General features: G+C 67.2%; 1 protein-coding gene across 1 annotated transcript; it reads right to left on the bottom strand.

Moving 5' to 3' along the window:
* Window positions 1–204: 204 nt before the first annotated feature.
* On the bottom strand, window positions 205–23,650 carry PPFIA3 (PTPRF interacting protein alpha 3). The gene is given in 31 exon segments (XM_039510198.1): window positions 205–849; window positions 939–1,003; window positions 1,323–1,485; window positions 1,730–1,798; window positions 2,058–2,233; window positions 2,953–3,050; window positions 3,354–3,529; window positions 4,988–5,014; window positions 5,118–5,180; window positions 7,065–7,268; window positions 7,747–7,828; window positions 7,922–8,015; window positions 8,358–8,503; window positions 8,890–9,053; window positions 9,895–10,117; window positions 10,399–10,589; window positions 10,920–11,046; window positions 13,981–14,060; window positions 14,227–14,289; window positions 14,730–14,861; window positions 15,267–15,350; window positions 15,749–15,883; window positions 17,622–17,768; window positions 18,030–18,251; window positions 19,002–19,082; window positions 19,259–19,335; window positions 19,704–19,784; window positions 19,787–19,865; window positions 20,307–20,371; window positions 20,374–20,407; window positions 23,403–23,650. Coding segments are annotated over 30 exon segments (3,576 nt in total). The 5' UTR covers window positions 23,637–23,650; the 3' UTR covers window positions 205–849; window positions 939–944.
* Window positions 23,651–25,698: the final 2,048 nt, after the last annotated feature.

Raw genomic sequence — 25,698 nt, 5'->3', positions numbered from 1 at the left:
AAATACAACTCTTATGGTACAGAGCCCAGGCCGGCCCCCCCAGGGCCAGCCCCAGGCCAGGGCCCGCCCCAGGCCAGCCCCGCCAGACCACGGCCCAGACCACCGCCAGGCCCCCTCCCGGGCCAGCCCCGCCAGGCCCAGGAACACACCAGGCGAGAGACCCCCGGGACCGGACCCCCAGGCTAGCACCCGCAGCACCCCCCCTCCAGGGTTTGATTTCAAGGATCCCCCCCCCCCCACAGAGCAGCCTTTGTCGCAGGCTGCTCCCCCCCAAGGGGTGGCCCAGCCCAGGGGGGGCAGGAAGCAGCCCACAGGGTGATGGGGTGGGGGTGTCAAATGCCCCCCCGCTTTTAGCAGCAGATTCCCAGGACAGAGTTAACCCTTTGAGGGCCTGGGGTGAGGAGGGGCTACAGGATGCCACCGGGGGGGGGGGGGGAGATACCAGATTGGGGGCTAAAAATCCAGGGGGGGGAGATGGGGGGGCTCAGGCTGGGGGGCTCTAAGCCAGGTGTGAAGGGGGGGGCTACAAGGCTGGGGGAAGCCTTTAACCCAATTCACATTCTTGCCCCCACCCTTGACAGAACAACAAATAAACTCCAAACAGACAGGTGGGGGGGTCATGCCCCAGATTCCCCCTTCCCGGGGGGGGCTCGGCCCCCCGGTCCCTCCGCAGTGTCCATAGGGCCGGGGGTGTCCCCCACCCACAGCAGCAGCAACGCCCCCCTGCAGGCAGGGGCGGGAGTGTTTTTTGGGGGGAGGGGCCAGACGCAGGCCCCTCCCCTCATTGTGGGGAGGGGAGGGAAGAACCCCCCCCTCCAGCAGCAGTGTCCGTCCGTGGGTCCCTGGCACCTGGGGGGGGGAAAGCAGAGAATAAGACTGGATCCCCCCCCCACAGACACTCCCAGAAGCGCCCCCCTCCCCCCCTCCGCCGCACTCACCCGGGGCTAGCAGGAGTAGGTTCGCACCGAGACGCCATCACCCCGCTGGCTGGCCAGGGAATTTCCTGGGGGAGGGGGTATAAGGAGAGGTCAGAGGTCCCACAGCCCCCGGACCCCACAGCTGGGACCATCAGGGCACAGGCACCGGAAATTCTAGGGTGGAACTACGCCAGCATTGCGAGCTTCCCCACAGCAGTGCCAACAGCCAGGACACGTCCCCCTCAGCCCCAGTGCTGTGAGCTTCCCCACAGCAGTGCCAACAGCCAGGACACGCTCCCCCATCCCCCCCAGCGCCACAAGCTTCCCCACAGCAGTGCCCCCTGCCGTGGCCCTCCCGCGCCCCCAGAGGCTGCGAGCGCCCCCAGGGCAGTGCCGCACCCGTACCTTCGGGCTGCACCTTGCGGAGCTGCACGCTGGGGGGCGCCATGGCGGTGGCGCGGAAGGTGGGGGGCAGCATCTCGGCTGAGTCAGGGCTCACCCCCCGCAGGTCCTTCTCCCGGAACATCTTCCGCCACGACGGGGAGCGGCTGAAGGTCTTGGCGCTGTCCTGGGGGGTCAGAGGTTACAGAGCTGGGGGGGGGCTGGGCACCCCCCTTCCACCCCTGAAACACGTGGACTGGGCGGAGGGAGGAGACGATTCCTGGGGGGCCCGTAGCCCGGTGGGGGGGAATTGTGTGGAGGGCCAGTTCTGTGGGGTCAGGGATGGGGGCTGCACATGGACAGGTGGGGACGCACACCCTGGGAGGAATATTCTGGGGCGGGGCACAGTCGGTGGGGTGGGGAGTTCTGACCTCATCCAGCCTCCGGGCTGTTCCCATACCGATGAGATACCCACATTCCTTCTCCAGGTTTTGCCGCGCCTGGAGCCCAGAGAGAAAGGGTGGGGAGGTCAGGTGTGATCGCAGCCCCCTCCCCTATCCCTATCAGGCCTTGCACCCCTGTGAGCCCCAGATCAAAGCCTGGGCTCCTCGAACACGGAACCCCCAACCCCCTTCCTGCCCTGCCCCAACTCCCCACCCTCCTTCCCTTCCCCACCGGCTCCCGCCCCCCTCTGCTCCCCAGCCCCTTCCCCTCCCCCCCACCTCCGCCCCCAGCCCCTCCCCGTCTCAGGCCCCCGACCTGGGTGTTCTGCGTGGGGATCTGCAGGAGCAGGGCCAGGTCGCTGCAGTCGAAGGCGTCGTCCAGGGCCAGCAGCGCCCCGTGCACCCCGCTCTCCGCCAGGTTGTTGGCGAATTCCTTCAGCCCGATCAGCTGCACCCAGCACATCACCCGCTCGTTGGACCAGACCATCACGTCTGGGGGGGGGGAGGCAGGGTCACACGGGGCCCCTCACTCCCGACCCGCAGCCCCTGCTAGCCCAGCCCCTCCCCCCAGCCCTGCCGGTGCCCCTCACTCCCGACCCGCAGCCCCTGCTAGCCCAGCCCCTCCCCCCAGCCCTGCTGGTGCCCCTCACTCCCGACCCGCAGCCCCTGCTAGCCCAGCCCTGGGCTCAGAGGTGAAAGCTGGTCCGGTCCGGCCCAGCGTACCAGCAAGAGCCAGTAGCCGTGCCGGACCGCACCGGCTTCCGCGGCGGGGATTTAAAGGGCTCTGGGCTCCCTGCCGCAGCCGGCAGCCCAGAGCCCTTTGAATCCCGCCTGCGGCTCCTCAGGGGGGATTTAAAGGGCCCGGAGCTCCACGGCGGCTGGGGCCCCGGGCCCTTTAATATGCCCCTGAGCCCTGGGGGCTCCCAGCCACCTCTGCAGCTGGTAGCCCCAGGTTGATTTAAAGGCCCTGGGGCTCCCAGCCACAGCCCTGCCCCAGTGCCTTTAAATCTTGAGAGGCCCCGCCCCTTCCGGCTGAGGCCACGCCCCCTCAGGACTCTTTCACTCCTGCCTGGGCTCCCCCCAGCTGTGCCGGTGCCCCTCACTCCCGACCCGCAGCCCCCTGCCAGCCCAGCCCTGGGCTCCCCCCCGCAGTGCCCCTCACTCCCGACCCTCAGCCCCCTGCTGTCCGGGGGGGGGGGGGGGCTCAGTACCTTTGATCTGGTTCTGACTTTCCTCCCGTCGCTGCTCCAGCTCCTTGCGGTCGTAGTTGAGGCGTTTCAAGCACATGATCCCGTAGTGGAGACTCACCCTGGGAGACAGAAAAGGGGAGTTGGGAGGTGGGGATCCCCCCTTCCCTGCAATCCCCATGCAGCTACTGAGAGCTGGGTTCGGGGGGGAGGGGAGCAGCGGGGGGGAGGGCCCAGGGGGCCCCTACTCTCACTGGTGGAAGCGGGGTGAAGGGGAGCAGGGGCAGCGAGGGGGCAGTGGGGAGGGGTGGGGAGGCCTGTCTGTCCCGGTGGAGCGGGGTGGGGAGCAGCCGGGTGGGGCGTCTCACCGGTGGAAACGGGGGGACGGGGAACAGCGGGGAGTCCGGGGAGCCCCCATCTCTCACCGGTGGAAGCTGTCGACCATCTTGAGCTGGCCCCGCAGCTCCTTCTTGTTGAGGTGGTCGAGCATGCGGGCGTCCACCAGCGACTCCATGAAGTAGCTGCGATACTGGGGCAGGCCCAGGCTGGGCAGCCAGTCGTTCCCCACCCACTCGTGGTTCATGTCGCCGTAGGCCAGGATCTGCCGGGGAGGAGGGGCACGATGGGAACGTCAATGCCTGACCCCTCGCTCACCCCGCTGCCCTTTGACCCGGCCCGTGACCCCGCTGCCCTTTGACCCAGCCCGTGACCCCGCTGCCCTTTGACCCGGCCCGTGACCTTTGTCCATCCCGCTCTGCCCTCGTGACTCCGCTGCCCTGACTCCTGACCCACACTGTGACCTCCCCACACCACGACCTCTTACCTGCCACATGACCCCACTGCCCCGTCCCTCGCTCACCCTGAGACACCCAAACTCCCCCTGCCCTTTAACCCCTGACCTCGTGACCTCCCTGCCCCATTACCCCCTGCCCCACCACCCTGCTGTCCTCTGATCCCTGTCCCCTCAGTGTGATCTCCCTACCCCACCTCTCACCCACCCCGTGACATCAGTGCCCTGTGACTCCTGACCCCATTTTGACCTCTCACCTGCCCCGCAACCCCTGACCTTTTGCCCACCCCGTGACCTCCCCATCCTATGACCTGCAACCCCTTACTCAGACTGCAACCTGCCCTATGACCTCTAACCTCTCACCCCTACGCTGTAACCCTGGCACAACTCCCACCTTTCCCCTCCACTCCCTCCAATCTCCGAACATCCCTCACTTCTGACCCTGCTGCCCAGCAACCCACAGTCGCCCCTTCCCCACCCGACTCCTGCCATACACCCTCTGACCCCTGTGCCCCCACCACCACCACAGAGGGAATAATCCAATGCACACAATGCACTGCAACAGTCTCAGCTACCAACACAGATTGCAGGGAGGACCGATGTACTGCCACAAAAAACCACCCCCGTGAAACAGGGCCAGTGGGACAGCCCATCCCTCCTCCCCCCACCCCAACAGGGACAGAGGGATAGTCCCCCTCCTCCCGCAATGGGACAATCCATCCCTCCTTCCTCCCCCCTAAACAGGGATAGTAGAACAGTCCATCCCTCCCCCTCTCCCCCCCACCCCCTCCAACACAGGGAGAGTGGGACAGTCCATCCCGCTCTCTCTCTGTGTGTGTGTGTGTGGGGGGGGTGCTACGCCTAGCACTGGGTTACATCCTCACATGTCCATGCCCTGGCCCCGCCCTCCTCCTGCCCCGCCCCCACCCAGGTCAAAAATACAGCAGCTGTCTGCCCACCCCGTGCGCGCGGGGGTGTGCGTGTGTGTAGCATCCTCGCACGAGAGCGAGGAGACGTGCGAGACGTATATAAAAGAACGGGAGGTCAGGGCGACGGGGTGAGCAATTGCACTTCTCCCCCCACCCCCCCCAAGGAAACGTTCGCACCAGAACTGGCCTGATCCATAACAAGGGGCGACAGGAAACGCAGGGCAGATTTAAAGCGTGGTAAACCTATGGCCACGCCCACCGCTGCCTAGGCCACGCCCACCCCATGCCTAGGCCACGCCCTCACAGTCCATACTCCTGCCTAGCAGCCCCGCCCCCCTACCTGCTCCCAGCTGATCTCCTTGCTCTCCTGGGCGGGCGCAGCGGGAAGGAAGGTGGAGAGAGTGGTTAGTGCAACGCCCCTCCCCCGTCTCCGTGTTCCCCCCCCCTCCCCGTGCACGACTCTCACTCACCAGCTTGGTTGTGGCCGTGAGCGACTCCACCTCCTCGTGCGTCATCCACACGTTGCTTGTGGACTGGGGGGGGCACGAGGGCGCAGGACACGGGGGCGGGGGGAGAGAGACAGAGATTTCACCATTACATCGCTTTAGGAGGGGACCTGTCCCAGCCTCTCAGGCGCCGGGGGGAGCGGGGCAGGGGCACCAGGGCTGTGGGGCCATGGGGGGGGCCGTACCAGGTAGGAGTCAAGTGGGGCAGGCACTGTGGGGACTTAAGGGGGACTGGGGAGCCAGGGGGGACCCAAGGGGGGCTGGGGACGTACTGTGCGGCAGAGGGCGCCGGGGGGGCCCTGAGGGGGCCCTCGGGCTGTACCATGCGGGTGTTGGTGGGTGGAAGCAGGGAGCCAGGGACGGACCCTGGCAGGGCCGTACCATGCAGGTGCTGGCAGGGGGCCGGGGGGGGACCCCAGGGGGGCCGTACCGTTTGGGAGCTGGCGGGGGGACCAGGGGGGCCGTACCATGCAGATGCTGGCAGGGGATCAGGGGTGACCAGGGGCCATACCATGTGGATGCTGGTGGGAAGCACCAGGGGCGTGCACAGGTGCTGGCGGGGACCAGAGGGGTCGTACCATGCGGGTGCTGGTGGGGACTGGGGGCCGTGCACGTGGTGCTGGCGCAGGGACCGAAGGGGTCGTACCATGCGGGTGCTGGTGGGGACCGGGATGGATTCCAGGGGCAATACCATGCGGGTGCTGGCAGGGGACCCCAGGGGCCATACCGTGCAGTTGCTGGCGGGGACTGGGGGCCGTACTGCACGGGTGCTGGCGGGGACTGGGGGCCGTACCGCACGGTGCTGGCGGGGACTGGGGGCCGTACCGCACGGTGCTGGCGGGGACTGGGGCCGTGCACGGGTGCTGGCGGGAGGGACTGGGGGCCGTACCGGGTGCTGGCGGAGGGACTGGGGGCCGTACCGTGCACGGGTGCTGGGGACTGGGGGCCGTACCGCACGGGTGCTGGGGACTGGGGCCAGGTGCTGGGGACTGGGGGCCGTGGTGCTGGTGGGGACTGGGGGCCGTACCGGGTGCTGGGGGCACGGGGGCCGTACGGGTGCTGGGAGGGACGGGGGGCCACTGCACGGGTGCTGGTGGGGACTGGGGGCCGTACTGCACGGGTGCTGGTGGGGACTGGGGGCCGCACTGCACGGGTGCTGGTGGGGAGACTGGGGGCCACCGCACGGGTGCTGGTGGGGACTGGGGGCCGTACTGCACGGTGCTGGTGGGGACTGGGGGCCGTACAGGTGCTGGTGGGGACTGGGGGCGGTGCTGGGGACTGGGGGCCGTACCATGCGGGTGCTGGGGGCCGGTGCTGGGGACGGGGGCCGGGTGCTGGTGGGGAGACTGGGGGGGTGCTGGCGGGAGGGACTGGGGGCCCACGGGTGCTGGGACGTGGGGCCGCACGGGTGCTGGGGACGGGGGCCATGGTGCTGGCGGGGACTGGGGGCCGTACCACGGGTGCTGGCGGAGGGACTGGGGGCCGTACCGTCACGGGTGCTGGGGACGGGGGCCGTACCGTACGGGTGCTGGGGAGGGACGGGGGCCGTACCACGGGTGCTGGGGAGGGACGGGGGCCGTACGGTGCTGGCGGGAGGACTGGGGGCCGTATGGGTGCTGGCGGGAGGGACTGGGGGCCGTACCGTATGGGTGCTGGCGGAGGGACTGGGGGCCCACGGGTGCTGGGGGGACGGGGGCCGGTGCTGGCGGGAGGGACTGGGGGCCGTACCGCACAGGTGCTGGGGGCCGTGCACGGGTGCTGGGGACGGGGGCCGGGTGCTGGCGGGGACTGGGGGCCCACGGGTGCTGGCGGGGACTGGGGGCCGTCGTGCTGGTAGGGGACTGGGGGCCGTACCGTGCACGGTGCTGGGGGACGGGGGCCGTACGTGCACGGGTGCTGGGGACTGGGGGCCGTACGTGCGGTGCTGGCGGGCGCCGAGGGGCTGGTGAGCGACACCATCTCCTGGATGGCCAGGCGCAGCTTGAGCCGGTGCAGCGGGTTGCTGATGCCGATCTCCCGCTGGATCTCCGTGTCCGACAGGTTGGCCATGATGGCCCCGCTCTTCACATTGGCCCGGCAGGCGGCCACGTACCAGGCCGGCATCCCCACCCACAGCTGCCGGGGCAGGGGGGTTAGGGCGCCTGGGGGGTGCCTGGAGCCCCCCCATTCAGCCCCCCGGACGCCTGGGTTCCAACCTCGCAGCCCCCCCCCCTCCACTTCCCCCCGGACGCCTGGGTTCCAACCTCGCAGCCTCCCCTCCACTTCTCCCCCGGACGCCTGGGTTCCAACCTCAGCCTCTCCACTTCTCCCGGACGCCTGGGTTCCAACCTCGCAGCCCTCCACTTCCTCCACTCCCCGGACGCCTGGGTTCCAACCTCGCAGCCCTCCACTTCCCCCCCCCTGGGTTCCAACCTTGCAGCCCCTGCCCCACTTCTCCCCGGATGCCTGGGTTCCAACCTCGCAGCCCTCCACTTCCCCAGATGCCTGGGTTCCAACCTCGCGCACCCCCCCCCCACTTCTTTCCCAGATGCCTGGGTTCCAACCCCCATCCCCTCGATGCCTGGGTCCCCCGGCCCCCTCGCGATGCCGTCACCTCCAGCCAGGACACGACGGTGGGTCCGTCCCAGGCGGCGAAGGGCAGGCCCTGGCGACAGGCCTCCTCCAGCAGCTCGTGCCTAGGGGGCGGGAGTGGGGGGGTTAGACTGAGGGGACCCCCCACCCTGCCCACCATCCCCCGCCCATAGCCCCCTGCCCCTCCCCCCACTCACTTCTTCTTATTCCGTCGGTCCTTGTCCACCGGCCCAGCCAGCTTGGAGAGACCCAGGGGGTCCGCGGGGGACGTCTCGTCCGACGGGGTCCCGGCTGGGGGGGGGGGGGGAGGAGAACAGGTGAGAGTCTCCCCCCACACTCCCGTTGCCGGCCAGCCCCCCTCCCCGCAGCACCCAGCCAGGGAGCCCGGATGCCTGGGTTCTCTCCGCGGCTCTGGGAGGGGAGTGGGGTCTAGTGGTTAGAGCGGGGGGGGGGGGGCTGAGAGCCAGGACTCCTGGGTTCTCTCCCCGGCTCTGGGAGGAGAGTGGGGTCTAGTGGTTAGAGCGGGGGGGGCTGAGTGCCAGGACTCCTGGGTTCTCTCCCTGGCTCTGGGAGGGGAGTGGGTCGCAGCAGGGTGTGGGAGGGGATCCTGAGGCCCATGGGGGGGGCACCTACGCAGGGAGGGCGAGTCCCGGCCTGGGGGGCCCAGCCGCCCCTTCTCCTTCTTCCCGAAGAGGCGCCCGATGGACGACTTGATGCTTTTCTTCTTGGTGGATTTGTGCAGCGAGTCCTGGCTGCTGTTGGTGCCCTCGGAGCCCAGCCTGGGGTGGGGAAATGATACAGGCTAACGTGGCCTCCTCCCAATATTCACCCACCCCAACCCTGCAGCCCCGCCCTGGGCAAATGACAGAACCCCCCTGATTCACCCCCAAACCTGTCGCCCGTCCCCCTGGGTCGCTGCTCCCCGACTTCCCATCGCAGGACCCCCTCCCGACTCCCGGACCTGCTGCCTAACCCTCCCTTCCCTGGGTCGCTGCCCCCGGCCTGCTGCCCCATAACTCCCCCTCCCGGTCACTGCCCCCAATTTCCCATCCCAGCTCCCCACATCCCCATCCTCCTGCCCACTGCCCACCCCCTTCCCCACTGGGTCACTCCCCACCCCAGCCTGCTGCCCCCAACCGTGTCTCCCCCCCACCCCCCGGCTCACCCTGCCCTCAGGTCCCGGCCGTCCTCCAGGGCTCCGGCCTGCAGCGCCAGGGCCTGGCTCACCCGCTCCAGCCGGGCAGTGCGGGGGGTCGCGGGGGGTGGCGTCTCACAGGGCACCAGGGCCTTCTCCTCCGCCCCACGCCCCTCCTCCTTTGGCACGTGGTTCTGGGGGGGCAGGGGGGAAGCACAGGGCACTGCCTCAGGGAAGCACGCAGCACAGGGGTCCCGTCCGCGGTGGGAACGCGGCTGGGGAGGGAGAAGCTCGCCGCGTGGGGGGGCCCTGCGGTAGGGAAGTTCCCAGCGCTGGGGGGGACACACCCCGCTCTGGGAGGGGGCGGGCAACACCCCATTGGGGGGGGCCGGGAGCTGGCGGCGCCGGGGGGGGCAGGACACCCCACTAGGAAGCGGGAGCTGGCAGCGCCTGGGGAGGACAACACCATGGGGCGGGAGCTGGCGGCGCCTGGGGGCAGACACCGCTGGGGGAGCTGGCAGCACCTGGGAGGACAACACCCCATGGGGCGGAGCTGGTGGCGCCTGGGGCAGAACACTCCACGGTGGGGAACTGGCAGTGCCAGGGTGGGAGGGCCTGGGACAGGACACTCCACGGTGGGGAACTGGCAGTGCCAGGGCGGGAGGACAACACCCCATGGGGAGCTGGCAGCGCCGGGAGGACAACACCCCATGGGGCGGGGCAGGACACCCCACTAGGAAGCGGGAGCTGGCAGCGCCTGGGGGAGAGGACAACACCCCATGGGGGGGGCGGGAGCTGGCGGCGCCTGGGGAGGACACCGCTGGGAAGGGAGCTGGCAGCGCCTGGGGCAGGACACCCCGGCTGGCTGGCAGCGCCTGGGGGAGAACACCCCATGGGGGCGGAGCTGGTGGGGCCTGGGGGCAGGACACTCCACGGTGGGGAACTGGCAGTGCCAGGGCGGGGGGGCCTGGGGGGGCAGGACACTCCACGGTGGGGGGAACTGGCAGTGCCAGGGCGGGGGGGACCGATACTCACCATCCTGTCTCCCTCGCGGGCGGGGCTGTGGGGCGCCAGGCGGGGGGTGGAGTGCCCGCTGCTGGGGGGTGAGGGGCTGGCCAGGGTGGAGCTGGTGACGGACGGGGGGATGGAGGCGCCAGCCCGGTACCGGCCCAGGGACCCGTCCAGCGCCGAGCCGCTGACCCGGCTCTCGATCTCCTCGGCGCGCAGCTCCGTGCACTCCTTCTCCTCCTGGATCAGCCTGGGGGGCAGGGACAGCCGTGAGGGGGGGGCCCAGGGGATCCCTCGGCTGTGGGCTGGTTATGGGGGATGGAGAAGCTGCTGAGGGGTCCCCCAGGGGGTGCAGAGGAGGACCCTGGGGCGTTAGGTGGTTCCTGGGGGGTTCAGAGGGGATCTCCAGGGTGATGTGAGGGTCCCGGGGGGTTCAGAGGGGGTCCCTGAGGTGGTGACTCACAGGGGCTGCGGGTTCAGGGGGTCCCCTAGGGCGATAGGGGGTTCAGGGGGTCCCAAGGGGGGTCTCACTTGATCTCCTTGTTGATGGCCTCGAGCTGCTCCTGCAGCATGATGGCCAGCGTCTGCACGTCCGTCTGCCCGCTGGGCGAGAGCAGGTCGGCCGAGCCAAAGAGGGGGTCGCGCTCCTCCTCGTCCGACCCGTCCAGCCCCCCCTCGAAGGGCTGGGCCAGCCCCCCTGCCTGCTGCGCCCGCTCCCACTCCTGGGGGGCCTGCGGGGAGGGGAGGGTGAGATGTGGGGCAGACCCCAAAACTGCCCCCCCAGCACAGTTCCCCCCACAGCCGCCCCCCCACCATTGCCCCGCCCCCCTGCAGCACAGGGCCCCCCCAATTCCTGGGGGCCACCAGGGGTGGGGGGCGATCTCAGCCTGCCCCCCAGCACCCCTCCAGCCCTGCCCCCCATCCCGATAGCAAGAGATGGCTGAGTACTCACCGGGGGTGGGGGCAAATCCGGGGCAGGGGAGATAAAGGACACAGTTAGTAGCAGCCAGAAACCTGCCCCTCCCAGCCAGTCCCCCACCCCACCCCATCACCTTAGTGGCTTCATCCTTTACGGCCCAGCGCCCCTTCTTGTGCCTGCGGGGGGTGCCGGCGTAGGGGTCCGCGGGCAGGGCGGGGGCCTGGGAGTAGCGCAGCTCCAGGGCGCTGCCCGGCAGGGACCTGTGGGAACAGTACAGCATTCGGGACACTGGCGCCTGCCTCAGTTTCCCCACCTGCTGCGTGAGCCGCCCAGCTGGGGGTGGGGCAGGGGACACAGTGGGGGCTGGGAAGCAGATGGGGGGGAGTTTTCTGCGAGGGGTAACATCAGGGTTTTTTTTTTTTTTTCAATTTGGATCAATTCCCGTTTTCACGGCGACGGGAAAAGATGGGCGGACAATTAGCGGCAGACAATGAAAACCGGTTCGGACGCCAGCCGTGGGAAGATCCTCCAGCCCAAGCAACACGCTGGCCGCCCGCCCTCCCCTTCCGTCGCCGCACGGTGAGTTTCCCTCTCGGGTCACCGTGAAGTCGGTGTTTACAAACAAGCTACAAACCACACCCTGCTAAGCCCAGCGACAGCCGAGGCCCCGTCTCTTAGGGGTTAAGGAAAAATCACAGGGTTTTCCCCAATCTATTATTCAAGGGAGATTTTAACGGATTTCCCCCTGAATTTTCGACTGCTCGAGCACGTGCGACAATATTGATTCTGTTAGGAAAAGCCTTGTTCCATTCAGTAGCTGCCGTCACGTGAACAGTGAAGTCGGTAACCGCGAGACTCTCCGTTAGCGTACGGCGCTGGAGCGGAAGAGACAGGTGGGTCAATGCCCATATACAGCTACCGTACAGCATAAAACTGCTCTTCGTGGCTTTCGCTTTTCTCTTTACTCCTAGAGGGATTCTGTGCCATTGCACGTGCGTAGACTGAATGAATTGCGCAGAGTTTTAATTTTTTTGTGCCAAAAAAAAAAAAAAGAAAAAAAAAAGCTTCGGCTGAAAAGTTGTTGCGGTTCTGCCTGTTGGCCACCAGAGGGTGCTGTGGCGATAGAACAAAGCAGCAGCTCCCGGCCAGCTAGGGAAGAGAAAGAGCCGGCAGAGCCTTCTTCGCACTGCCTGTCGGGCCAGGTCAGGAGACAGGGGCTATGGGGAGACTGACCCTCCAGCAGCCCCACGTTGTCTGACAGGGGCTCATAAGGGCTAGTGGGAGAGGACAGACTGGGGCAGGGGCTGAACGGGACGGGAGGCGCAGGGCCACAGGGGGGAGGGAGACGCAGGGCTACATAGGGGCAGGGGAGGGGGTGCAGGGCCACATGGGGATGGGGGCAGTGGATGTCTGAGTGGAGGTGGAGGGACACATGTGTCTGACTGAATGGGAGAGGCTTGGGGCCAGCCAGGGTCTGCTTGGGGAAGCTCCCGAACAATCCCGCCCCCCAAAATAACTTGTTCCATACTGTTCACACCCAGGCCATTTACTCCCCTCTCCCTCAGCTCCTCCGTTACCCGACTCCCCCCGGCCCTCGCACTGCTTCTCGGGGGTGCGGGAAATACGGGTCTGTATTGTAGCTTCAATGAATTATTGCTCAGAGTTTTGTATTAATACGCCTAGTAAGGAATCTATTTGTCAAAAAACATTTTCTGAATCTTTTTTGTAATACAGACGTACTTGCTGACAGGGATGTTGAAATAAACGACCACAAATAATTGAAACGGATGTGATTATATTGCGTTATTTTGACAAATAAACTTTGCAGAATTTTAAACTACAGTCAAACCCATTTATCTCGACCTCGGTTAACTTGCCAATCCTATTAAGTCGACGTTTTAGTAGTGGAACCGCCAAACTCCCTCTTTGTCTTATCGGTTTCTCATCGGTTATGTGGATTCTTTAATCTCGCCGAACCCTAATATCTCGAGCACAGAAGAGCTTTTGCCACTAACCGAGGTCGAGATAAATCCTGCCCGCTCCTGCCGCATCCTCCCCCACCCGCCCGGCCCGCATACCCGGTCCCCGCCCGCCCGGCCCGCATAGATCCAGCCATGTGCAGGCACCGGAGTTCAGGGGTGGGGAGGTGGATAACTATTTTTGGCAAACCCCTGGGCCGGCGACATAACAGGGTTCAACTGTATTGTGCGCAGAATTTTTAATTTTTTGGCGCAGAATTCCCCCAGGAGTCTCTCTTTGGGCTGCCTTCGCTCCCCCATACTATCCCTGACATTTACCCAGAAAACCGCACCCGTTTTTTTAATTTTTGTAGCCAACACAAATCAATTCCCGGAAAATCTTTAAACAAAACGGCCCGAGCTGCAGCTAGGCAGGTTCTTTAAGCAATTACACAGATTTATTCAGAGTCATCATTTTTCCGTCTCATCCGACCTTAGAGAATGGTGAACGACGCGTTCCTTCTTGACTAGATTTTTTTTTTTAAACTTGCGCTTTGTGTCAAGCTTTGATTTGAAAGTAAATTTCAATTTAAAATGCACCAAACCAACATTTTCATTTTTTTTTTAAATTAGCAAAATAAAACCGTACCGGACACATTCATAATGAAGTTTGCCAAGACCCGTTTTGCTTGTGAAACCAGCTGAATCGAACCCTTATTAATTAGTAAGCCACGACCCGGGAATTGAAGGTCCCGCATTTGGAGCGAGTGGATCTCATTCCCTCGCCGGGTTTTCAGGCAGCGACCGGAAGAGGAAAACCAGCTCTCTTGCTTTTCCAACCCCGCATCGGTTTCCTAACTTAGGCTGAGCTGGGCACTGGAGGGACCTAGCCAAAGAAACTGAACCGAGGGGAATTTTCTCCCCCAGGCGGCTTTAAACCCTCTCCGAACTGCGCTCTGGCGTCCGGCCAAAGTCGGCCACAAACTTCCCTTTCGTTCGTTTCAATGGTTCCAACCGGTGCTGGTTTTTACAAGGATAAGCCTGGATTTGGTTTCTTTTCTAAATCATCCACCCTGCCCCCCCCCCCCAAGAAACCAACCCTCCCTGGGGACACCCCCCCCCAGAACCCCTCCCTTCCCTCCCACCCCCCTCCTCCACTTTATCCCTGTCAGTAACCCCCTGCCCCGGGTCTGCCGGGGACCAGGACCTGGGGGGGGCACGGTATCAACCCGTTACCTGGAGTAGGAGGAGACGGGTCGGCCCCGCAGCTGGTCGATTTCCATCTGCATCCGTTCCATCTCCGCCAGCAGCTGATCCTGAGGGGATGTGTGGGGGGGGTGTCAGTGCAGCAGAGCCCCCCCCCACCCCGAGCCCCACAGCCTGGGATCCCCACTCTGCCTACATGGCAAGCATCCCCCTGCCCCCCACCAGTACAGAAAAATCTGCCCAGCCCCCGCCCCGAGCTCCGTCCCCACCCCGCACCTTGTTCACGAGCAGCTCGTCCTGCCGCTTCTTCATGTCGGCGATTTCCTCGCTCAGCGTGTTCTGGGGGGCAGATGGGGTGAGACCACAGACCCCAATGCAGCCCCCAGATCCCCCCCCGCCCTGCCGGTGCCCCTCACTCCCGACCCGCAGCCCCCAGATCCCCGCTGCCCTGCCAGTATCCCTCACTCCTGACCCGCAGCCCCCAGATCCCCGGCCCTGCCAGTGTCCCTCACTCCTGACCCGCAGCCCCCAGATCCCCCCGGCCCTGCCAGTGTCCCTCACTCCTGACCCATAGTCCCCAGATCCCCCCCCCGCCCTGCCAGTATCCCTCACTCCTGACCCATAGTCCCCAGATCCCCCCCGGCCCTGCCAGTGTCCCTCACTCCTGACCCATAGTCCCCAGATCCCCAGCCCTGCCGGTGCCCCTCACTCCTGACCCATAGTCCCCAGATCCCTCCCCGGCCCTGCCGGTGCCCCTCACTCCCGACCCACAGCCCCACCGTCTCCTCCAGAGCCCCCATTCGCTCCTTGAGGTGCAGCTGCAGCCGCTCGTTGGACTCCGACAGCAGCTTGTCGACCGTCTCCGAGAGCCGCTTGTTGTGTTCGTCGTTCATCTTCTCCCGCTGCCGCGCCTGGGGGTGGGGTGGGGGGGTCATGGGGGTCCCCCTCCCATCGCCCAGAGCCCCCCTCAAACCCCCTTGCGGCCCCATCCCCAGAGCCCCACTACACCCTCTGCATCCCCACCACCCCTGTGCCCCGGCCCCACCCCATATTCCAAAGCCCCCAGCACCTGCCCCATTGTCAGACAACCCTCCCCGTGGACACAGAGCACCCCCAGGTATGTCTCCCCCACTTGGGGACCAATCCCCAGAGGTCCCCCCTTCTTACCCCCCCCACACCCCCACCCAAGTCACTCAGGGAGGGGAACTCCTCCCCCGCACCCCGTCCCCTCCAAACCCCCAGGGATGGGGGGGGGGCAGCAGAGCCGGGCCGAGAACCCAGGAGTCCTGCGACACCCCCCCCGGCCCCCTCCTCACCCGCTGCAGCTCCTGGTTCTTCTCCTCCAGCTGCGCCTCCAGCTGGCGCAGTCGTTCCTCGAAATTCCCGTGGCGCTCCTCAGCCTGGGGGGGGGACGGGGGGGACGGGTGTCAGCCACGCAGCCCCCACCAGCCGGGGGGGGGAGGAGGAGCTGTCGTCTGGGCCCCCACCCTACCCAACGAGGGGTGGGCTCACCACCCTCCCACCACAGCCCCCCACCCTCCTGGCCCCCCCAACCCTGCCATGACCCCCCAGGGCCACGTGCCCTCCCCGCCGCCCCACCCTCCTGACCCCCAACACTGCCATGACCCCAGGGCTGCGTGCCCCTCCCCGCCACAGCCCCCACCCTCCTGGCCCCCAACCCTGCCATGACCCCAGGGCCACGTGCCCCCTCCCGCCACAGCCCCCACCCTCCTGGCCCCCCAACACTGCCATGACCCCCCAGGGCCGCGTGCCCCCTCCCCCGCCACTGCCCCCCAACCTTGCTGAGGGCGGCCACGCGCTGGGCCAGTTGGGCTTCGATCTCGGGCAGCGTCTCGGCCCTTTGCAGCGTTTGCTGGAGCTTGGCCTTGGCATCCTCCAGCCACTCCTGCAGCTGGCGCCCCTTCTCCTCGCTCTGGGGGGGCACCGAGAGTCAGAGACCCCCCCACAGCCCCCCCACCCCCTTCTCCTCGCTCTGGGGGGGCACCGAGAGTCAGAGACCCCCCCACAGCCCCCCCACCCCTTCTCCTCGCTCTGGGGGGGGGCACTGAGAGTCAGAGACCCCCACAGCCCCCACCCCTTCTCTCGCTCTGGGGCACTGAGAGTCAGAGACCCCACAGCCCCACCCCTTCTCCTCGCTCTGGGGCACCGAGAGTCAGAGACCCCCACAGCCCCCACCCCGTCTCCTCGCTCGGGCACTGAGAGTCAGAGACCCCCACAGCCCCCACCCCTTCTCCTCGCTCTGGGGCACTGAGAGTCAGAGACCCCACCCCTTCTCCTCGCTCTGGGGGGGCACCGAGAGTCAGAGACCCCCCCACAGCCCCCCCACCCCTTCTCCTCGCTCTGGGGGGGGGCACTGAGAGTCAGAGCCCCCCCACAGCCTCCCCACCCCTTCTCCTCGCTCTGGGGGGGGGCACTGAGAGTCAGAGCCCCCCCACAGCCTCCCCACCCCATCTCCACGCGGTGGGGGGGCTGTGGGGGGGTACAGCGACGCCTTGCGGGGCACGTGGGGTCCTGGGGCTCTGACCTGGCGGTACAGCGACCCCTTGCGGGTACGTGGGGTGCCGGGGGCTCTGACCTGGCGGCACAGTGACCCCTTGCAGGGCATGGGGTCTCGGGGGCTCTGACCTGGCGGTACAGTGACCCCTTGCAGGGCATGGGGTTCCGGGGGCTCTGACCTGGCGGTACAGTGACCTTGCAGGGCATGGGGTCCCGGGGGCTCTGACCTGGCGGTACAGTGACCCTTGCAGGGCACGGGGGGGTCCCGGGGGGGGCTCTGACCTGGCGGTACAGGGACCCCTTGCAGGGCATGGGGGGGGTCCCGGGGGGGGCTCTGACCTGGCGGTACAGTGACCCTTGCAGGGCACGGGGGTCCCGGGGGGGGCTCTGACCTGGCGGTACAGTGACCCCTTGCAGGGCACGGGGGGGTCCCGGGGGGGCTCTGACCTGGCGGTACAGCGACCCCTTGCGGGGCACGGGGGGGTCCCGGGGGGAGCTCTGACCCGGCGGTACAGTGACCCTTGCAGGGCACGGGGTCCCGGGGGCTCTGACCTGGCGGTACAGCGACCCCTTGCAGGGCATGGGGGTCCTGGGGGCTCTGACCTGGCGGTACAGCGACTTGCAGGGCATGGGGAGGTCCGGGGGCTCTGACCTGGCGGTACAGCGACCTGCAGGGCATGGGGGGTCCCGGGGGCTCTGACCTGGCGGTACAGTGACCTTGCAGGGCATGGGGTCCTGGGGCTCTGACCTGGCGGTACAGGGACCCCTTGCTGGGCACGGGGGGGTCCCGGGGGGGCTCTGACCCGGCGGTACAGTGACCCCTTGCGGGGTATGGGGTCCCGGGGCTCTGACCTGGCGATACAGTGACCCCTTGCAGGGCATGGGGGGGGTCTCGGGGGGGCTCTGACCTGGCGGTACAGCGACCCCTTGCGGGGCACGGGGGGGTCCCGGGGGGGGCTCTGACCCGGCGGTACAGCGACCCCTTGCGGGGCATGGGGGGTCCGGGGGCTCTGACCGCAGGGCATGGGGTCCTGGGGCTCTGACCTGGCGGTACAGTGACCCCTTGCGGGGTATGGGGGGGTCCCGGGGGGGCTCTGACCCGGCGGTACAGTGACCCCTTGCAGGGCACGGGGGGGTCCCGGGGGGGCTCTGACCTGGCGGTACAGCGACTCCTTGCAGGCCAGCTCGCTCTCCAGCTTGTCGTTGGCGTCGTGCAGGGACGTGGCCTCGCGCTGGGCGCTCAGGTACCGTTTCTCCAGCGTGGTGATTCGCTCCTCCATGTCCTCCCGCTGCGCCAGCGCCTGGGGCAGGGGCAGGCCGGTGGGGGCGGGGCTGACATACGCCCCCCTCCCCTGCCGGGACCAGCCACCGCCTCCCGGCCCCGATGCCCCAGGGTGGCTCTGGGGGGTCCAGCGACTTGAGGGGACCCGGGCTTGGGGGAGGGGTGCACAGGCTCCCTGCCATGGGGAGGAACCTGGGGGCTCTTGGGCCTGGGAGGGTTCAGGGGCCTCAGGCCCGGGGGAGAGGTTCGGGGGGGGCCAGGCCCGGGGGGGGGCCCTCACCTCCTTGAGGTCGCGCTGCAGCTTGGCGCTGCCCTCCTGCGCCTTGGCCAGGTCGCGCCGGGCGCCCGCCAGCTCCTCCTCCAGCTCCGCCAGCTGCCGGCACAGGAGCCGGAGCCGCTCCCGCAGCTGAGCCAGCTCCTCCCGCTGGCGCTCGAGCAGCTCCTCCGGCTCCGGCGCCCGCCCCGCCCGCGCCTCGGGGGGCCCTGCCCCGTTCGCCGCCGCCTGGGGCAGGGGGGAGACGTCAGGGACACGGGGCTCCCCAAAGAACCCCAGAGCCCCCCAATATCCCCGGCACCCCCCCAGCTCCCACTGAGAACCAGCCCCCCAGAGTGCCCCCACCCAGCCACAGAGCCCCCAATATCCCCGGTAACCCCCGCAGCTCCCACTGAACCCCAACCCCCCCAGAGTGCCCCCACCCAGCCCCAGAGCCCACCAATAACCCTGGCACCCCACAGCTCCCACTGAACCCCAACCCCAGAGTGCCCCCACCCAGCCCCAGAGCCCTCCAATATCCCCAGCACCCCACAGCTCCCACTGAGCCCCAGCCCCCAGAGTACCCCACCCAGCCCCAGAGCCCACCAATAACCCTGGCACCCCCACAGCTCCCACTGAACCCCAACCCCAGAGTGCCCCCACCCAGCCCCAGAGCCCCCAATATCCCCGGTAACCCCGCAGCTCCCATTGAACCCCACCCCCAGAGTGCCCCCGCCCAGCCCCAGAGCCCACCAATATCCCCGGCACCCCCACAGCTCCCACTGAGAACCGGCCCCCCAGAGTGCCCCCACCCCGAGGCCGCGAGTATCCCCAGCTCCCAGAGAGTTGCCCCACCCAATATCTTCAGTCCCCAAGGCCCCCACTGAGCTCCAGTTCCCGAGAGCTCCCCATCCAGCCCCAGACCCCAATACTCCCCAATGTGTCCCAGCCCCCCCACCTTCCCCTTCTCAGCCCGATCGCCCCCCCAGCCGCTCTCACACAGGTCGGCGTGTCGCCCTCCTTCGGCACGTCCTGGAGGCCGGACCGGCGCCGGGCGAGCTGCTCCCGCAAGGACAGGGACTGGGGGGAGGGGGAGATGTCAGAGCTGTGAGCTTCCCCGGCGGCAGTGCCACGCCCCTCCCCCCACCTGAGGGACTCCTGTGAGCTTCCCCGCAGCAGTGCCCTGGGCTGGGAGTGGCCCCCCCACGATTCATTCAGATTTGGGCAGGGGGTGCCCCCCCCCCCAGCGCCTGTACCTCTTGGTTGGACATTTCCAGCTCCTCCTCCAGCACCGCGACCCGTTCCAGGGCCACTCGCAGCCGCTCCCGGACCTGCCAAGGGGGGGGGGGGAATGGGCTGTGATCAGACCAGCCCCCCCCAACTCCCTACACACACCCAGAGCCCCCCCCCCCAACCAGCCCCCCCCACCGAGGTCAACTCCTTACCCCCAACCAGGTCCCCACACACCCCCAGAGCCCCCGCCAACTCCCTACCCCTAACCAGGTCCTCCCCAGAGCCCCACCCCGCAGGTTCCTCCCCACACCCAGAGCCACCCAGAGCCCCACTCCCGAGACCAACTCTCCCCAACCCAGACCCTGAGCCCCCAGCCAGCCCCCTGAGACCAACTCCCCACACCCCAGAGCCCCACCCTCCAACCAGGCCCCCACACCCCAGAGCCTCCCAGCCAGGCTCTGCCCCACCTTTCGTCCAGCGCCTTGTGGTGCTCGAACAGGGACTTCAGAGCCTTCAGCACCTCGACCTCGCTGGAGACGCCGCCGGGGACTGGGCCTGGCGCTTCACCACCGTCATGCGGAGCGACCGCTCGTGCCGCGACACCAGGCACTCCAGGTGCTCCAGCAGCAGCTGCGGGGAGGGTGAGGGATGGACGGACGGATGGACAGACACCGCCCCGGGTGCAGCACGGATGGACGGACCCCACGCCTCCCGGCCGCAGCAGGGACGGACGGACCCCACACGCCTCCCCGCCGCAGCAGGGACGGACGGACACCCCCCCTCGCCTCCCCCCCGGCCGCAGCAGGGACGGACGGACCCCCCTCCACGCCTCCCCCCCGGCCGCAGCAGGGACGGACGGACACCCCCCCTCGCCTCCCCGGCCGCAGCACGGACAGATGGACCCCCACGCCTCCCGGCCGCAGCACGGACAGATGGACCCCACGCCTCCCCCGGCCGCAGCACGGACGGACAGACACTCCCCATCCCCGGAATCAGCCACAGATGGACAGACACGGACCCCGCCCCGGCTCCAGAAAGACACATGGAGATGGACCCCGGTGAGGACCTCACCCGCGTGTTGTTGCGCTCGGCTTTCAGCTCCGAAATCTCCTCCTCCCGCTCCAGCAGCTGCTCCGGCAGGCGTTCAGCTCCTTGGTCAGCGCGGCAAACTCCTGTGGGGGGGGGAGGAAGGGGGGGACAGACACCCCCCCCCGGAGAGGTAAAAACCACGTGGCAAAATTCCAGCTGCACTTTATCCTGGGCCCACAGGGACCCTCCCCCTGCCCTGCCCCCACTGGGAATCCCCCCCAAACCCGCCTCCCCCCCCGGGCCCAGGAATCCAATCAGCCCCATAACTGCGGGGAACAGTTCAGGGACCGAGGCGGGTGGGATCCCGAGGTCTCGAACCCGGCTCTGCCCCGACACACCCATCCTCCTCTGGCTCCCGGAGACAACTCGCCGGCTTCCTTTAACGAACCGTCACCTCGTTTGCTACGGAAGCGGATTGAGATGGAAGGTGCCATGGACCCGGGGTAAGCGACCGCACCCCTGGGATCAGGAGTCACCTGGAGGGTGCCGGGATGGGGGCACATGGGACCGGCTACTGCAGACCCTCGCCAGGCCGGCAAGACAGACCCAGGCACCCAAGGGACCGTCGGAGGCTCGGCTGATGCGGCCAAGGAGTTTGCTAGTGGACAGGTCAGATCTAAAGCCGGATTTCACACCCGGCGCGGGACGTTAGGCTGGGCTCAGGGCGTCCCCCACCCCTCGGGAGACGTCCGTCCCCGGGAAAACGTCGCCCGTCGGGGCGATACGCTCGCCGCGTTCCCGCGGATCCTCGGCGTCCTGCCGGCGGAGACAGAACCAGCTGCCGTGTCGGGGCCAAGCCAGGAGAAGCAGAGGAAACGGCCCCGGCAGGGACCCGCAGCGAATACGGCCCCGATATTCACCAGGCCAGGCCTGCGGAGGGATCGCGTGCGGCTCAGAGCAGGTGACGGACGGAGAACGGCGCTGAGGACCCGCGGTGGCCGGTTTCAGTGGGTCCTGATGCCGTTTGGCAGAGCGGCCGCCCCGGCCGCTCCCCAACGTTGCCCCGGGGATATGTTACGGGATGGCTCGGCCCAGCCTGCTGCGGCCTAGCGCGAGGCCAGTCCCGTTTCTTCTGACCCCCCCGAGCGTCGGGACAGTCCGAGAGAGACAAAAGAAACTCGCCGTGGCCTTTACGCCGAGTTCGAAGAACGCGCCTGCTTTCAAGCCATCAAAGCCAACTCGCCACCAAAACAGCCCTCGACGGGGCCCGGCTCCGGCCCAGGGTCTCACCGACCCCGAAGGTTCGGAGAACCCGCCCCAGGCCGGAGCTGCAAGCCAGCGACCCTTCGGCGGGCCGCGTTCGTCCCACGGGTCAGCTGTGTCATCTCCGCCGTCCCGGAGTGAGATGTGGCCAAGCCGGCACCTGCTCGTGGACTTAAACCCCAGAATTTTCCCAGAGCCGCTGTCCGAGGGGGTTTCTTCTATTTAACCTGCTCTACGCCCGTCTCTGGGAGTGACCCCTTAGTGGGCCGGGCCCCATGGACCCACACAGTCCTACCGGGACAGGCCCGTCGGCTCCAGCGCCCCCCCGTCTCTTTCCGCAGCTCCCGGCAGCCCAGACAGACCCTGCGCGATGCTCCCGGGGGAATCCACAGCAGCACCGGTGGCCTTTGCTGAACAAGGTGAGTCCCCCAGGTGCAGACCCTGCCCAGCCACGGGCTGGCACCGAGGGGCAGAGTCTGACCCGTGATCCAGCACCGTGATGGCTCAGGCCAAGCTGGGACGGCCTCCGGGTCCCTCTCTGTCCCCGCCTTTGTCTGCCAGGTCCGGGCGCCTCCGAAACGGGCGCCGCACATCCAGTCCCCGAGGCCCGGTTCTCCAGCTCTGTTCCCAGGTCCCGGCTGCTGGGCGCCCTGCTGGTCCTTGGGGCATGTCTCTGTCTCGCTGGCCCCTGTTGGTTTGGGTTTGAGACACCCCTCCGGCCCTGTGTTAACCCTTCTGCACCCCACTTGGGGGGAGGGGGGGGCAACGCAACGCATGGAGGGAAACTGAAGCACGCCTAGGTGTCACGCACCCATTACAGGAAACTGCTGATTCGTCACAGCCTCTCCTCCACGGGCCATGAACCGAGTGCGGGAGCAGCTCCACCGCCAGCCAGTCCTCCCTGGCTGCCCCCTCACCAGCGTTACCCGCATCCTCCGCCAGCCCAGCAGTGTGGCACTGGGTCCCACCCATCCAAGCACACAGGGGCCGGCTCGAAAAACCAAACCTGGGTGATAAAAAGGCAGGCAAGACCCGCATCGCCCGCCAGGTCCCCGTCCCCGCAGGGACGGACGTTCCCTCCAACCGGGGCACCGGCTCCCTAGAGAATCCGGAGACAGATCAACCCCTTCCCCTCCCAGGGCCCAACCCCCACCTGCCCACCCCCCAGATGGGATGGGCACGTCATCCGGGGGGGGCTGGTGTCCAGAACCGAGAAGGCAAACGCCAGCCGCTGATCCAACAGGAAGGGGCCAGACCGGAGCTCACAGCGTCCCCCAAAACCACCCCGAGGGGAGGGGTACGGGCGTGACCCCACAGGGATCAAACTTCCTCAGGTCCAACGGCCGCTTCAGGCTTCCAGGTCGCTAACCACTAGACCCTGCCGCCTACGTCCCGGCCCCGACAGTGGTGAGGGGGGTCGGAGCTGTGGAGTCGCTGGCCCGGCCGGGGTGGACAGGGCGGCGTTACCGCCCAAGCTCTGCCCTAGTGCAGACACGATTCTGCCTTTAGCAAGCTGGTGGGTGGGGGGGCCCTGTCTACGCTGCACCAGTCAACCTCTGCCAGTGCCCCTCACTCCTGCCCCGCAGCCCCCTGCCAACCTAACCCTGCCGGTGCCCCTCGCTCCCGCCCCGCAGCCCCTGCCAGCCCAGCCCTGCCGGTGCCCCTCACTCCCGCCCCGCAGCCCCTGCCAGCCCAGCCCTGCCGGTGCCCCTCACTCCCGCCCCGCAGCCCCTGCCAACCTAACCCTGCCGGTGCCCCTCACTCCTGCCCCGCAGCCCCTGCCAGCCCAGCCCTGCCGGTGCCCCTCGCTCCCGCCCCGCAGCCCCCCGCCGGTGCCCCTCACTCCCGCCCCGCAGCCCCCCGCCGGGCGCTGACCTGGGGCAGGGCGATGCTCAGCTGCCTCTGCAGCGACTCCTTCTCGTGGGCCAGCTCGCGGAGCCGGAGCTGGGCCGTGCCCAGGCTGTCCTGCGTGTCCCGCAGCGTCTCCAGCAGCCGCTCCCGCTCCGTCAGCATGTTGACCATCAGCTGCTCGAAGTTGGCGTCCTCGGGCCCGTAGGCCGAGCCCCGGCGGCTGTCCTCCGTGATGGTGGGCATCACCTCGCACATCATCCTGCCGGGGGGGGCGGGGCAGGCCCCGGGGGGGCGCCGCGGGGGGGTGGGCGGGGGGCTCGGTGCCCCGACCTCCCGGGGGTGGGGAGGAGAGAGAAAGAATGAGACAGAACTCGGATGCCTGGGTTCTATCCCAGCACTGAGGGGAGCGGGGCCTAGTGGTTAGAGCGGGGGTGCTGGGAGTCAGGACTCCTGGGTTCTCTCCCTGGCTCTGGGAGGGGAGTGGGGTCTAGTGGTTAGACCGGGGGGGGGGGGGGGAGGCTGGGAGCCAGGACTCCTGGGTTCACTCCCTAGGTTTGGGTGGGGCGTGGGGAGGGTGTCCCTTACTAAAACAACATATTAATTTAAAACTATCTCAGAAACTCCCATAAATCGCCCTCCCCGGAACTGGGTCCAACGTCCCACTGTGGGTTTTTGTGGAGCAATGAGGCCGACTCTGTCCCCACCCGCCCATTAAACACCTTGGGTGGGGGGAGGTTCATTACAGGGAGTAAAAGCTGGGCCCCTCCCCCAACAGCTGGTGACAACCCCCCCGTGGGGGGATTATAACCCCCTTCCTGCCCCAGCCCCCCAGGGTAGGAGCTGGGGACCCCCATGGGCCCATCCTGCCGGGTATCTCCCCTCCCCGGAGACCTGGGGAACACGCACCAGGTTCGCGACCATGCCGCCCCCCCCGCCCCTCCAGTGCAGCAGAACAGACACACACAGCGGCAGAGCTGTCAGCAAAGCCAGACGTCGGCTTCTGCCTGCCAGGAGCAGGACTCACTTCCCCACGCAACACACACGGCGTCACCCGCTCCCGACACAACGTGACACACAGCCACAGTGCAACACCCGTCCACAACGCAACACACGGCGTCACCCGCTCCTGACACAACGTGACACAGTCACGGTGCAACACCCGTCCACAATGCAACACACGGCACCACCCGCTCCCGACACAACGTGACACACAGCCACAGTGCAACACCCGTCCACAACGCAACACACGGCACCACCCGCTCCCGACACAATGTGACACACAGCCACGGTGCAACACCTGTCCACAATGCAACACACGGCACCACCCGCTCCCGACACAACGTGACACACAGCCACGGTGCAACACCCGTCCACAACGCAACACACGGCGTCACCCGCTCCTGACACAACGTGACACAGCCACGGTGCAACACCCGTCCACAACGCAACACACGGCGTCACCCGCTCCTGACACAATGTGACACAGCCACGGTGCAACACCCGTCCACAATGCAACACACGGCACCACCCGCTCCTGACACAATGTGACACAGCCACGGTGCAACACCCGTCCACAATGCAACACACGGCACCACCCGCTCCCGACACAACGTGACACACAGCCACGGTGCAACACCCATCCACAATGCAACACACGGCGTCACCCGCTCCTGACACAATGTGACACACAGCCACGGTGCAACACCCGTCCACAACGCAACACACGGCACCACCCGCTCCCGACACAACGTGACACACAGCCACGGTGCAACACCCGTCCACAACGCAACACACGGCGTCACCCGCTCCTGACACAATGTGACACAGCCACGGTGCAACACCCGTCCACAACGCAACACACGGCACCACCCGCTCACAACACAATGTAACACACAGCCACGGTGCAACACCCGTCCACAACGCAACATGCGGCGTCAGCCGCTCCTGACACAACGTGACACACAGCCACGGTGCATCACCCATCCACAATGCAACACACACGGCACCACCTGCTCACGACCCAACGCGACACTGGGCCATGCACACAGCATCACACATTCCCAATGCAACGCCACACACAGCCACATTGCAACACTCGTCCACAATGCAACAGTGCGACAACGCAACACACATAGCATCACCCGCTCTCGACACAACATGACACACAGCCAGAGTGCAACAGTCGTCCATAATGCAACAGTGCAACACACACACGCACAGTAGCAGACACAACACCACATGCTACACACACACAATGCAACACCCACCCACAATGCAACAGTGCAACACAACACACAGCATCACTCGCTCCCGACGCAAC

This window comes from Mauremys reevesii, linkage group 22, assembly GCF_016161935.1.
Source record: "Mauremys reevesii isolate NIE-2019 linkage group 22, ASM1616193v1, whole genome shotgun sequence".
Taxonomy (NCBI): domain Eukaryota; kingdom Metazoa; phylum Chordata; order Testudines; family Geoemydidae; genus Mauremys; species Mauremys reevesii.
This window is presented reverse-complemented; position numbering and strand designations above follow the sequence as displayed.